This window comes from Rattus norvegicus, chromosome X (genome assembly GCF_036323735.1).
Source record: "Rattus norvegicus strain BN/NHsdMcwi chromosome X, GRCr8, whole genome shotgun sequence".
Taxonomy (NCBI): Eukaryota; Metazoa; Chordata; class Mammalia; order Rodentia; family Muridae; genus Rattus; species Rattus norvegicus.
The window spans coordinates 108,274,640-108,288,652 of NC_086039.1; the positions used below are offsets into that span (position 1 = coordinate 108,274,640).

Below are 14,013 nucleotides of genomic sequence, written 5' to 3' on the forward strand. Positions count from 1 at the left end.
TCTCTCATTGGAGCCTGGAGCTTGTGATTAGGCAAGGTTAGCTGGAGGGTCAGCCAGGGATATACAGAGCAACCCTGCCTCAAACCAACAGCAACAACAAAAAATAGAACTATCATGTATATTTCTCCAGAAACCTTGGTGCTTCACTCTAGGAATCGACCCTCATACTAGACCTATATGCATTCCTTTGGTAAAGAGTTTGTGTTATAATGCTAGAAATCATCCAACAACATGGCTTCTTTTTGTCACTCTATCTGTTGTTACTTTACATTTTAAATTATCTTCTAAAGTATCTTACATTTTCTGACAAAACTGCATAGATCATCCTCCCACTCCTTCAAAAAGCTTCCTGAAGCACTTTTCTCTGTTCGACTCTGAGTTGAGTACGCAGAAGACTATATTGAGAATAGAGTACTTCAGTTTTTGCACATTCACGCTCCTATTTTTGACTATGTTTGAGATACAATACTAGGCAAGAATAAGAATCAAAACCGTGGCTCCTGTACGGTCTGTGTGTACTCACTTCCTGAGGACCTCTTTTTACAAATGCCGTACACTGATCCACTTAGAGTATATATGGCCATCGACATAAATTTTCTGCTTCAGACTTTGGAACAGTTAACAAGCCAGGCTTTTCATAATTGGTCTCTTTTATTTAGCATGTTTCCAAGGTTTATCCAAGTTGTAGTCCACATCAGTATATCGCTGCTGCTCTTGCACTGCTATGGTTTGAGAATGCACTCCAATAATTTACATGTCAAGGCCTAATTCCTACTGTTTAATATAAAATATGGAAACTTAATTCAAATATGTTTGGAGGTAGGGTCTTTGGGAGGTGATTAGAGTTAGAAAAGGTCATTAGGGACTGCCCCCCATGATTAAATGCTGGTAAGAGTCGTCAAAATGAGAGGGGAAAACAGAAAATCAATGGAAAGAGAGGGAGAGAGAAGAGGAGGACAGTGCAGGGGGAAAGAGATTGGTTGGAACTGGCAACATAGAAAATATAGACACAGACACAGATGTGCTCTCCCTGTCTCTTACCACATGACACCACCTCAGTGCTCTGCCAAAAGGCTTCACTTCTCCTGACCTAGTGATGTGCTACTTATATTTATAGCTTCCAGAACTAAATTAAATAAATCTGATTTTTTTCATAGGGTTACTCAGTCTAGGGCATTTCCTTATACTAACAAGTAAGTTCACTAATACAAGTACTTTATATGGCTGGGCAAGATTCCATTGTATGGCTTTTTAATTTTATGTATTTTATTCTTTCTTTTGAGAATATCATAAAACATAATTTAATCATATTCATGCCCTTCCCCACTCCTCCCTCCTCCACACTTTATCCTCCCTTTCCTCCTTAACTACCCAATTCTGAGTTTTCTTCTTATCTTTTCCCCAACATCAAGTCCAGATTCTGTTATCAGACTAGTCTTGGGAGTGGGCTTACTCTGGAGTGACATCAGTAAAGAGAACAGCACCATCTCAGTAGATACAGAAAAGAAATTTGACAAAATCCAACATCCCTTCATGAGGAAATTCTTAAAGCATTTAGGGATTCAAACTCCATATCTCAATATATTAAAATATTCAACCACAAAACTCCTACATATGATAAATACATTCAGCAAAGTAGTAGAAAACAAAACCACGCACACATGCACACACACACACACACACACACACACACACACACACAGAGAGAGAGAGAGAGAGAGAGAGAGAGAGAGAGAGAGAGAGAGCTTTCTATATATAAACAACAAACAAAATTGGAAAGACAACAGTGGTGGTGGTATAGCTGGGCAGTGGTGAGTGCCTTTAATCATGAGTTTGAGGCCAGCCTAGTCTATTGAGTGAGTTCCAGGACAGTCAAGTTACACAGAGAATCCTGTCTTTAAAAACAAACAACAAAACAAAGCAAAACAAAACAAAAACAAAAACAAGAAAGAAAAAAGAAAAAACAAACAACAAAACCAACCACCAAAGAAAGAAATAGAAGAGGATATTATATTTTTGTATTAAGTACTATGCTGATAAGAATTTGGGTGGTTTCTATTTTTTGCTATAAACATATGTATGAATATACAGGTTCACTTTTCTAGAATGTATACTTTGAAGTAGAATTACTGGGAGATCAGCTATTTGAAGATTCTGTAGCATTTCCAGTCTCTTTCACTGAAGCAACTACGATATTTTGCATTTCTGTCAACACACAAAGGTTCCATTTGTACAGCACCACCACCAACACCTACTATCTATCCTTTTGAAGATAGCCACCTCAGTGGCTGTGAGGTAACAGTTCATTTTGGTTTCGTTTGGCATTGTTTTCATGGTTATTGGTACCAAGCTTCCTCTCCTGTGCTTGCTACTCACCTGTGTATCTTCTTTGGCCCATTAAGCTACTTTATTCATGTATGAGTATTTGCCTGCATGTATGTATTCACATGTACTATCTGTTTGCCTAGGGCTTGCAATGGCCAGAAGAGGATGTCATACATGCTGGAACTGGAGCTCCAGGTGGTTGTGGGAGCTGGGCTCTTAATCACTGATTTGTCTCTGTAGCCTCTCAGATCTTTTAATTTTTACATGTATCAAGTGAACTATTTTCCATTATTCCTTCCAGTTTGTGTGAATGCGTGCATGCATACGTGCATGCGTGTGTGAGTGCGTGTGGGTGTGTGCGTGTGCGTGTGTGTATGTGTTCCAAGAAACTATAGCCTAGTCCATGGCTACAAAAACTTCTGTTTTATTTTAGAAGTCTTAAAATTTTAGCTGTTACACTTAGTTAGGAAAGCAATTACAAGGTAGGGATTTGCCTTCATTTTGTTGCATTCAAATCTACTGACCATAAATGTAACGGTGTGTTTTTATTTTCTTTTCCATTGAAATATGTATGTACCCTTATACCACCATCACACTGTCTTGACTACTGGAGATTATTACAGGTGAGCAAAATGCTAACTTTGCTAACTTTCTTCGTTTTCAAGAGTGTTTGGACTGATTTTATGTTCCTGGCATTTGCATATGAATTTTAGAATGAGTCTGTTGATATCACAACAGGGACATCTGGTGTTTGGAAAGACATTATACTGCATCTGTAGACCAGTTGGAGACTACTGAGATTTTTTTTAAAAGTAAGAAATCCTTTGATAATAGAAATGACAGATGCCTTTCTATTCATTTACGCTGCCTTTAATTCAACAACATTTTGTTGTTTTCTAGTGTACAGATAATGTTTGTTCCACTTCTGTTACATTTATTCTAGATATTTTTGAAGGTATCATAAATAAAGTTGTATTTGGCCTTTCCCCTTAAATGTTGTTGTTCTTTAAACATTGTGGATTTTAGTCTTGCTGATTTTCTCTACTGTTTTGCTTGTCTCTGTGTCATTTCCACTTTAGTCATTTCCTTCCTTCTGTCTCATTATGCCTTCCCAATGGGCTTTTTTTTTAAAATCATTAACTGTCTCTTTTTCTAGCTAGAAGATTTTTGTTTTAAAGCACATAACCTTAGACGGTCTTGTTGAAATAAGTCTGGGCTGGCGCGATGTCCCAGAAGGTAAAGGCACCTGACACCAAGCCTGACCACCTGATTTTGATCTCTGGAATCTGCATGATGAAAGAAGAGAACCAAATCCTATGAGTTCTTCTCTGCCATACAAATGCTGTAACACATACATGTGTACACACACACACTTACATATATAAAATAAGTAATTAGCTGTAAAAGTAAGAGTCAAAAGACTTATCTGTTAGACTTGTTAAACTTCTTGAAGATAGTTTTACTAAAATTAAGTTTTTGGTGGATACTTCTAATACTAATACTCGAAATATTGTATCTTTTAAACGTCTGTTTTATATTGTCATAACAGAATACCAGAGCTGGGTAACTTTAAAGGAAAGGGGTAATTATTTTGGTTCACAGTGCTGGATGCTGATCTCATTGGCTTCTGGAGAAAGTCTCACTCCAGGCTCACTTATGGTAGAAGGTAGAGGAATACTCGGACGACAGAGACCTTCACAATGGAAGATCTAACATCTCCTGATGGTCGGAGGAATACTGTTACCCTGACAATACCATGTCAGCCTCAGTTTGGCTGGGAACAAACCACATTCCAGTCATAGTAGTACCCCATCACCTTCTGATCTTAATTTTTTAAATGAGAAATTACCCATTAATCTTAATGAGATTTGCTAGTACAAGACCATTTATTTATACTCTCTGTTTTAGGGATTCTCTCTGTACCTTTGGCTGTCAGTATTTTCACTAATACATGACTGCTTGTTTATCTATTTTGAGTCTGTCGCACTTAAATGCCCAGGCCAGTGCCACTCATTGAGTCTGGCAAGACTTCAGTTATTATTTGAAAATGCCATTTCTCCTCCCTCTGTCTCTTCTTCATGTAATATTACATAGAGTTTGCGTACTTGCCTCAGAAGCTTTCTCCATTGTCAGTTCTGTCTATATTCTTCTGATTGAATTATCTCTAATTGGACTGTCCCATTTCAGGAATTTGTTATTCTTCTTACTTTTAAGAGAAAATTTCAGGCCTGTACTTTTTACATACAGAATTTGTTTTATTTGCTTGTTTTAAAAATAGTCTCTGTTCTTTTATTATTTTGTATGTGATGAAACGCTATCTCCATGTCTGCCTTAATATTTTATTCATAATTTCCTTTAGGTCTTTGAACAATGGTTGCTTTGGAGTTCATCTGCCAGACAAAACACCCAGATATCTTCAAGAGCAGTTTCAATGGCCTATTTTTGCTTCCTATGTACAGCTTATGCTTTCATATTTCCTTGCATATCTCATAATTTGTTCTTGACTTCTAACCATTTTAGCAAATATAGTATAAAAACTCTAGACACTGATTCTCCCTGTCTTGGCTCTATAGTATTGCTGCTTGCATATTTTTATTACATTTTTATTTTACTTTAGTTTTTAATGTCTGTATACATGTGCATTCTATGATATGCATGTGGACGTCAGAGAAGAACTTGTGGGAGCTGGCTCTCTCCTTCCTTCATGTGTGTCTCATGGATTGAACTCAGACAACCCAGGGCTCACCCCTGGTCTTATCACAGACCACTGAACATTTATTGGTCAGAATTTGTGATTAAGTGCCCCTGTCCAGCTAGGTTTTTACCCATTTATCCTGTATTTGTTTGTGCCTTGGAGGCTTCCACCAAAATTCAAGGAGTTTGCTTCTGCAACATATTCACTTTGCAATTGCTTATATATCCCTTCTTTAGTCAACTCTGAGAGAGCAGAGACTTGAACATACATACATACATACATACATACATACATACATACATACATAGTCCAAATTATCAGGGATGTGTATGATTTTATCTTCAAAACTGGCTTCTTAGGAATTGTCACTGGATAAGAGCATTATTTGGCTAATGACTGGTGGTCATAGTATTCAATCTATGCCAATGGGTTTGCAGTTTTCTCTGAATGCAGCTTGGGTACTGGTTTCAAGTTCCCTTATGTCCTCTTATTCTGTTTGTTTCTTAGTGGGTGCTGATTATGCATAGCCTTGCTGACACCTAGAATTAACTGCCATCTCAAGAAACTTTTCTTAATTGTCTTTCCCCGATTCCATTACCAAACTTCTGGATGTCTGGCTATTTTATTTCTGTAAGCTGTATTATAGAATTATAAGCAACTTCTTAATGATTACCTGTCATGGTCTATTTTATTTCTGACAGGGTCCTCATGCATGAGATTCTTGATACTTTGTTGCAGATAAAGTCAGTTCCTTTAGGTAGAGTCACAGAATTCAACCTTAAGGCCTACCTTATGCAAAAAAAGTGGAAGTAGAGACAATAATAGCCTATTTCTTCCAGAGGTAAATCTCTGCATTATGAGCAAGGACTGGAGCCATTCTGGACTTGTTCCACCTACAATGAGCCTTTGATCTATGAGCAGTTATGAACTGGTGCAATGAAAGCCTAGTTTTGTCAGCACGCTATGCCTGAGTGAATGCCTCCACCCTGCACGAGGGAGAAGAGAGACTCAGTCTTTTTGGTTCTATCTCAATCTACCTTCCACCGTACAAAGCTGGGGGAGATGACAACAGTCAGAGGCAATGCTCCTCCCAAACAAACCAGGATTCTTAGGCAACAGAGGTATCTTTTAAGTATTATTTTAAAATAAAAACTCATCAGCTTTCAGCATAATTTATTCAAAATGTATAAATAAATACAGTCTTTCCTTTGCTGATACACCTATGGCTATTTTAGACCTTACTTTATACCATTTGTGAGGGAATGCGCATGTACTGGAGATATTTGCATTTAGCACTGGCTAGTCCATCATCTTGGATCCCATTATTACTCTAAAAGAATACCTTTCGTCCCCAGCTCCGAAAAAAAAGAATACCTTTCATCCAGCACCCAACCGTATGCAGAATGAATGGACAGAAGTAAATTGCTCTCTCTAACAGAAACAAGCTGTTTTTCCATAAAAGGTTATGACTTACATACTGCCTGAACCTATTGTACAGTAATTCCTTTTCTCCCCTTGCTAGGTGTGTCAGACTCATAAAGTCATTTCTAATAACCTTCATGGAGGACCCTTCTATCCTGCCCCAGGTATGACTTCTTAAAGGTCTCTTGAACAGACTAGGCTTTATTTGGTACAGTTAATAAGCAGGGCTACATAGCTCAACGTCTCTTGCTAAGTTATAGGTTTTCATAACAAAGGAAGGCTTTGTAATGATTAAATTATTAATTATTTCATCAATATTCTTTTATCAGAAACTATATATTTTATTAAACCCGTGAGCACCTCCATTTTCCACTTCCAAATGAAAAATTTGCTAATAATAATTTTAAAAAGACAGCATTTTGGTATGTTATCCAGGCTGGTCTCCAACCTTTGGACTCAGCAGACCTTCAGGCCTTAGTCTTTCTAAGTAGCTGGAAATGCCTCAACACATCTGAATAGTACTAAACATACAGCCTGAAATTATCTAATTATTATTTGCTAACCATACATAGCATATACTACTAGCAGCGTCAAGTATCATTTAGCTCTTGAAAGAATTTTGCTCTCAACAAATTAGAATTTCACATGAATTTTCAAAGCACTTGACTTGCCCTCTACAGATTAAGCCTTATCATTCGACAATGACACATACAAAAACTCCGATAAAAAGCTGACGAGGTGTGCCACCCAATGGATGTAGTGTGGTACTGCACTCACAAAGTATACCAGCTCCCTACAAATGCAGACAGAAAAGGGAAAGAGATCACTGAAGTGTAAGGAGTGAAACTGGTCAGAAGAGCAGGAGGGAAAAGTAACATTGTGCTTCAAAATCAAAATCATTCCCTATGCACCCTTTCAAACCTCCAATGGCCATTGAAAATCTATTGATACCAACAGGGTAGAGTTAGGATTAAACTACAGAGACTAGGGTGGACTAGGCTTTTCACTCCCTGCTACAAAATTCAGTTTTCTAAGCTGCTCTTTAAATCTGCGTACTGCTTACTGAGTATGATCTACATGCTTTCGGAGTGTCAATAACTTCTTGAGGCCATCTGTTCATGTTCAGGAGGATCTAAAGGTCCCTCTATTATCCACAGATTATGTAAGAATCAAAGTACAGGGGGATTCACGCACTTGCACAAGTCTTTGTTTACTAGAGCCTGAAGATATACCTAAGAAGAACCAAACACGTAAAGAGTCGCTATCACTGGAGGAAGGGGTTGTGACCCTATGAAATAGTCCGTGGCCTCCATCCTATGATATGTCAAGAAAAGGATGCTGGGAACCTCACAACTACTATCTAAGAATCATGTCCATGATAACTTTAGACATGTCTACTTTTGAGAACAGTTCCGTGCCTTCTCTACAGTTTGGCCCTACTAGAATGCAAACAGAGAAGAGAAATACAAAGCATGCCGATTAGGAGTACTGTGTTCATTTCTAGTGGCCATACGAAGGCTGTCATATCTTTCAGTACCTCAGAGACACCTAATACCTACAAAAATAAACAGCCATATCCCTTCTTATGATATGGACTAACAACATTGATGAGATGATAGATGAAAGGAGAGAAGCTAAAAACAAACAAACAAACAAACAAACAAACAAACCAAGCAAAACCACCAAGTTGTTGCACTTGTAAACTAGGAGGTGCATGCAAGACACAATTCTATCAGTCCAAAACTATATTTCCATTAGTGAATTTCATGTGTTAAAGCAAAACATAAACTTACCTGCTTACATGGTGTGGTGGTACATGTCTTTAATATTAACACTTGGAAGTCAGAGAGAGGTGGATCTCTTTGTGAGTATGAGGACAGCCAAGGTGCGTGCATGCACGCACGCACGCACACACACACAATATGTGCATGTATATGTACTACATATATATTATATAAAATATATGACATGTCAAATTACTCTACAGGAAAACAGATTCTGAGGCTTACTACCAAAAACAAGGAATGGTTTTGGTCACCTGGAAATCTGAAAAGCACTGGAATCCAGAGATTTAAGTCGAGGGGGTGATCTGCTTTCTTCTCCAACCGATGGAAGCAGTCTGGGGCTATTGATTCGCTCATATCCAATTGTCTTGTCATTTAGTTGAGTCATATTTTGTGGCGTAGGAATCTTTGGTGGGTTACTGAAGACCTAGCAAGAAAGAAATAGTTCATAAAAATCCCAAGTTTGAACAAAATCCCAAAAGATGTGTCAATTCTTCTGATGCTAGGAAAGAATGCTTGGCCAAATAAAAAGAAACTGTTTCCTAAACAGAACAAACAGTCCACAGTAATGTACACTAGAATACTGGACCCAAACACATTCAGTCACTAACCTTATCAGCTAGATACAACAGACTGCTCGCGATTCTCGTATTGGTTACTAGACCTATTCCACCCACAACACAAACCCAAGCCCCAATCGCGGTCTATTTTGCTCTTGTGACCCAGGCGAAGGCTGGGTCTTCATCCTTTCGAGCTCTGTGTTGAAACTATGGGTGGAAAGGAAAAGCACAGCAGCACGTATCTGCTGGTTTAGGAGAGACGCATGCCAGAGGCTACCACATGTTCACAGTGCACACAACAGAGACATGCACCTGGGATCTGGTAGGAGAGCCAGCATACGAAGAAAATATAAATAATTAGGGTAGAAGAATAAAGGGAAGGCAAACTGAATGAGGACAGGGCAGTCCTGGTAAACTCAATCTCTGTATAGACATAGAATATGAAATGTGATTTCTCATATGCTTCAGCGTGAGCGGGTTACATGAAGGAGCTTTAGTGTTAAACTGCCTCTCTCCTCACTAGTCTGACCTGCCCGACTCGGGAAGGAAGTGAATCTAACATGCGACTAGCAGATCTCTGGGAAATAGGGTCAAGAGGGAAATCATGCAGAAAGGCAAGGAGGGGTGGGAGAGATATATGGGTGCTATGGTGGCTGCCAGGAAAGGAGTGTCCCTCAAAGGACGGCCAACCTTATTGCACCCTTCAGCGTCCGGAGCTGGGCAACCATGTCCGAGTGCTCCTGAAAATTCAAAACAGCAGAGTCTTTATAAAGCCAGCCAGCCTGAAAGCAGGGATGGGGGAGGGGCGGGGAGGCACAAAGAACCAACCCTTCTTCCCAAGAGAAAAGAGGAAAGAATGATCCCTGAATCCCAAAAGAAAGGAGACGGGAGAACCAGACAGTGAAGAGGAGCAGCTTAGGAAGATGGCACACAACTGTTATGTGACACCAAATGTGTCATTCCCACTGCCCCGAATCGGTATACGAATCCAAATCTGGAAAATAAGCGACATGACTCTTCTGTTTTAAGTGATCCGAACATCATCAACAGAAGATCAACACGAAACCCAAAGATCCAGTCAAAAGAGCATGAGGAGAAGCCCCCAGCATTTGCTAGGCAGTGTTCTTCAACCTAAATCTTCTGTTGGGGAAAACTGTGTGAGAAGGAGAAGACGTGCACTTGTCTCTCACCTGGTACTTGTCACTTTCCACAGGCTTCTGCTTCTTCTCGACAATCTCGACTCTAGAAAATAAAAATGCTCTTTAGATACTGGAAGCGGGGGGATTGAAAGCTCAAGGCCAGCCTGCTCTACAGAGTGAGTTACAGCTCATTCTAAGCTAGGGACCGAGACTCTGTCTCACAATCAGGCGCTATTTAGTTCACTCATGAAGTTCACTGAGAAACTAGGGCTATAGTCCTGAATTGTGCTCCTGGAGAAATTTCAAATTCTCATTCTCTTCTCTCTGCCCCTGCTCGCTCACTGTGCTTGTGTGTGTGTGTGTGTGTGTGTGTGTGTGTGTGTGTGTCTGTCTGTCTGTCTGTCTGTCTGTCTGTCTCTGTGTTTGAGGGACAGGTAGGAGAATGGACAATAATAAGTCGAGGCATTCTGGGTTATGTGACAGAAGGAAGAACTGGCAGAACAGACAGGTGAGGAGGGCAAACCCCTTGTCTTATTTCAGGGAGTGTGGTCCCCTCCCTCAGGGATGGAGAGCACCACCTCATGTATACTCAACTGTTGCTTAGCCTTGCTCCGGTGTAAGTCTTCATCAATGCGTTCTTGTTCTTCTGGAACAGAGCATCTCCTGTAGTATAGTGAGGAAATTATCTTTTGAAACCAAAACATGGTCCTAGCTTTCACTCCTTCCTTCTCTTTTGACTATTATAGGGCAGCTTAACAATTGTGTAACACTCTACAGTTTGGATCTGCTTCACACTATTAAAGCACTGAAAAGGGAATCTCAGAAGGGAAAAAGCCAAAACTGCAAAAAAAAAATATGTATTCAGTGGGCACAAGTAGACCTGAGAAAATGACAAACAAGAGCTAGTACCAATTGGGGACTGCACTGTACTCACTTTGCAAGGGAGTAAAGTGGCTTAGAAAGCTCTCTCCTGCATAAGTGTAAACCGGGAAAAGACAACATAGGCAAACAAGGAAAACATTCAACAAGGATGTTTTCAACTAGTCCATCCCATAAACTGACCACACAGTCCCATTTTCTCTGCATAAAAGGTGCTTAGGCACACGTGGAGACTGTGAGGGTGAAAATGAGACCCAGCCTTCATTCATTTACTTTCTTCCATTTTGAACATTTTCTCTAAAAGCAAACTCTATTGGAGTACCTCTTTTATTTTTTTGTAACCTGTGTGTGGTCTGAAAAAGGAAGGATATGTAAAAGATCACAGCTGGATGCAAGGAGACAGATTTATTATGAACACACGTAAGGACTGACTTATGTCAGGCACTGTTTAGATGGAATATATGGCACATTAACCGACATGTTATGGAACAAGAAAACCGACAGTACTGACTGCAACAGATTCTATGGACACTGACTCTCCCGAGGTGGCATGAGGAAGCTTGACTCGATGTGGAGCACGGAACTCAGTCTTAGAGGATTGAAAAACGCTTGTGGAATCAAAAACTGTACACGTGAAAACTACCTCCAAATAAAAGGTGGCATATGAACAAATGTCAAGAATCAAATACTGCTGGAACAGGAGGTCAGGGTAAAAATAATCATTGAAAATTGCTATCGAGATGAAAAGCTGCCACACAAGACCTCAGCACCTGAGGCTGTTATGATTTGAACAGGAGCACAGGATACACGAAGTGATTTCAGTCAACTACCAAAGCTGTAGAGGAGAGAGCTACCATGGTATATGTGGAGAATAATGCCTTACTAGAGTGTAGGGCTTTGTGACAAATAATGAAAAAATTAAGGTTAGATAGACAAAGTGGGGCCAGTCAGCACTTGATACCAGGCTTTATACCAGGCTAAAGAATGGAGATTAGATATGAAGTGGCTTTGTAAAATAGGAAGACAAATCAAGAGCTATTGAAAGAATAATGAATCTTCAGACTTACTTGTATTTTGGATGGGGGTTATAATAACAAAACCATCTTGCAGGTAGTGTGGATGGATCCACCTTTCCAGGAAGTTTCCTCCACTTAAGACATTCATCACACTGCACCCATGTCTGGTCAGGAATCCCCCTGGGTGAGGAAAACCAGAAATGTCATTACGTAGATCCCAGCTCTGTGCTTTGTCCTGCATTTCAAAGGTATATCCTAAGAATGAAAAGACTTTCTATAGGGAAGATATGCTAGAAATCTTATAATCTTGTTTGAAATGTGTGTATTTTTAGCAACATGTCTAACTACACCAGATGTGGATACAAAAAACTGCAGTGACCAATCATTCTTTACAGAGGTTAATAATATTTATTCTAGAATCATTTTCAAGGAAATAATGGAATAATTTTACTCCTGAGATTTATTAACTTGGAAAAGTAGTATATGTATCATACGTTGCTATAAAGAAATAAGAGCCATCAAAGTGTCTTATTTCCCTGTCCAATCACTGGACACATTATATATTTATAGGAGGCACAGAAGCACTGTTGTCAAAATCTTTCTCCATGTGCACTTCTGACTTCTTGTTCTTTCAAAAACAGCCCTTTAGTTTTAGGGATGTAGGTCAGCATATAGCTTGCCTAGCATACACAAGACTCGGGATTTTAACTCCAGTATCACATAAAAACATCTTCTGTTTATATTGTTTCATTCACACTTTTATTAGGTTGATATTCCCAATGCCCATCATATAGGGCAATAGAATTAGATTAAACTTCCTAACTATAAATGATGGCTCTAACAGTTGGTTGAAACTATGAGGATAAAGTCATCAAACTCCTCAAATGCATATCTGCTCTTGTCATTTCCAGAACGGTGTAACCCAATCACTTATAGATTAAAGTGAATTCGCTTCCCTGTTTACAGTGCAGTGCATATATGACAGACGGTAGACATAATGTGGAAAGTTGTATTGGAGGGAGAACAGAGGCTGATGAAAGACACAAGGAGGAGAGAGACACCTCAGGTCCACTTTGCTACCAGGGTGCAGTTCTTTTGTATGTTGCTTTTTACTGGTCTTCCACTGGACTATTCAATAAAGTGGCATGGTTCTTTTATGACTTCTTGTAGTGATATTTTATTGTTTTAAATCCAGCTTTTTTATTACTAGTTATAAAAATAACACAACCCTCTTGTAGAAAATTACAATTAGAAAAATTTATAAAGAAGAAAGTAAAAGGTACTTCTGACACTCAAATCCATGTCCTCTTTTAAAAACATCTACTTAGCCAGGTTTTCCTATACTTTTAGACCTCCCCTCCCTATTGCTTTAGGTTGCTCCAGACTTGCAATCTGCTCTAAACTCAGGCCTGACCTCTGCTGTCTGATATTTCCACACAACTAAAGAGCCAGACCCCATATAAAGTACTTTCAGCACAAGCGGAAGAGAGGAAAGGCCATGGTAGCTTTGGTTTTTAGATGTATTTGTCCAGAAGAATGCTTTGCAGAAAGATGCCTGCATTATTTTGGAGGACAAGAACACTAAGAGGCAGCGACTCTCTGCTAAAGGCTACAAACAGATCGTGCTGAATCCTTCAATCCAGGCACAAAGAAGGGGTTTAGAATTTCTCTTTGTAGTAAATAGGAAGCTAAAGGTGTTATTCTCTATTGCTCTTGCTAGAAGATTGTAGCTTCAGGGGACTGGTTGCTTAATTTGAAGCTTAGCTCTGCTGTGTTGTCTAATCCTGTACAAATGATGAAAGTTCTTAGTGCACTGGGCTTTCTATCTGCAAAGAAATAATATCTGTATACTTAGGTTTGTGGATCAGTAAATAAATTATTCCATGCAAGGCACTAAGTACAATGTCTAGAATTTAAATAAACACTCAATAAACAATCTCTATTAAAATTCTGCTGCTAACTGCAAGCTCTTACACGGTCTAGTAATATATGAACATCTGTCTCGCTACATTTATCACTGCTGCTTTGAAAGGCAAAATGGCATCTCATTTGAATTTGAATTTTTGGCAAAACATGGAGGGTAAACATGAGCTGAGATCTTAGAATAAGGTAGAAACATACCCAGCCTTCGGATTGCATTTGAAACAAAATTCTGCACCATACCTTGATCTAGTACTTTCCACTTAAAACAGT

General features: G+C 39.2%; 1 protein-coding gene across 2 annotated transcripts in view; it reads right to left on the bottom strand.

Moving 5' to 3' along the window:
- The window catches only part of Morc4 (MORC family CW-type zinc finger 4), a 48,415-nt gene that overhangs the window by 5,443 nt on the left and 28,959 nt on the right, over positions 1 to 14,013 (bottom strand). For both annotated transcript variants that reach the window (XM_236536.11, XM_063280366.1), the window contains 4 exons: positions 11,872 to 12,000; positions 10,520 to 10,588; positions 9,977 to 10,028; positions 8,481 to 8,653 (listed from right to left, as the gene is read on the bottom strand). In XM_236536.11, coding sequence (XP_236536.8) covers positions 8,481 to 8,653; positions 9,977 to 10,028; positions 10,520 to 10,588; positions 11,872 to 12,000 — 423 coding nt within the window. The remainder of the gene's footprint in view (positions 1 to 8,480; positions 8,654 to 9,976; positions 10,029 to 10,519; positions 10,589 to 11,871; positions 12,001 to 14,013) is intronic.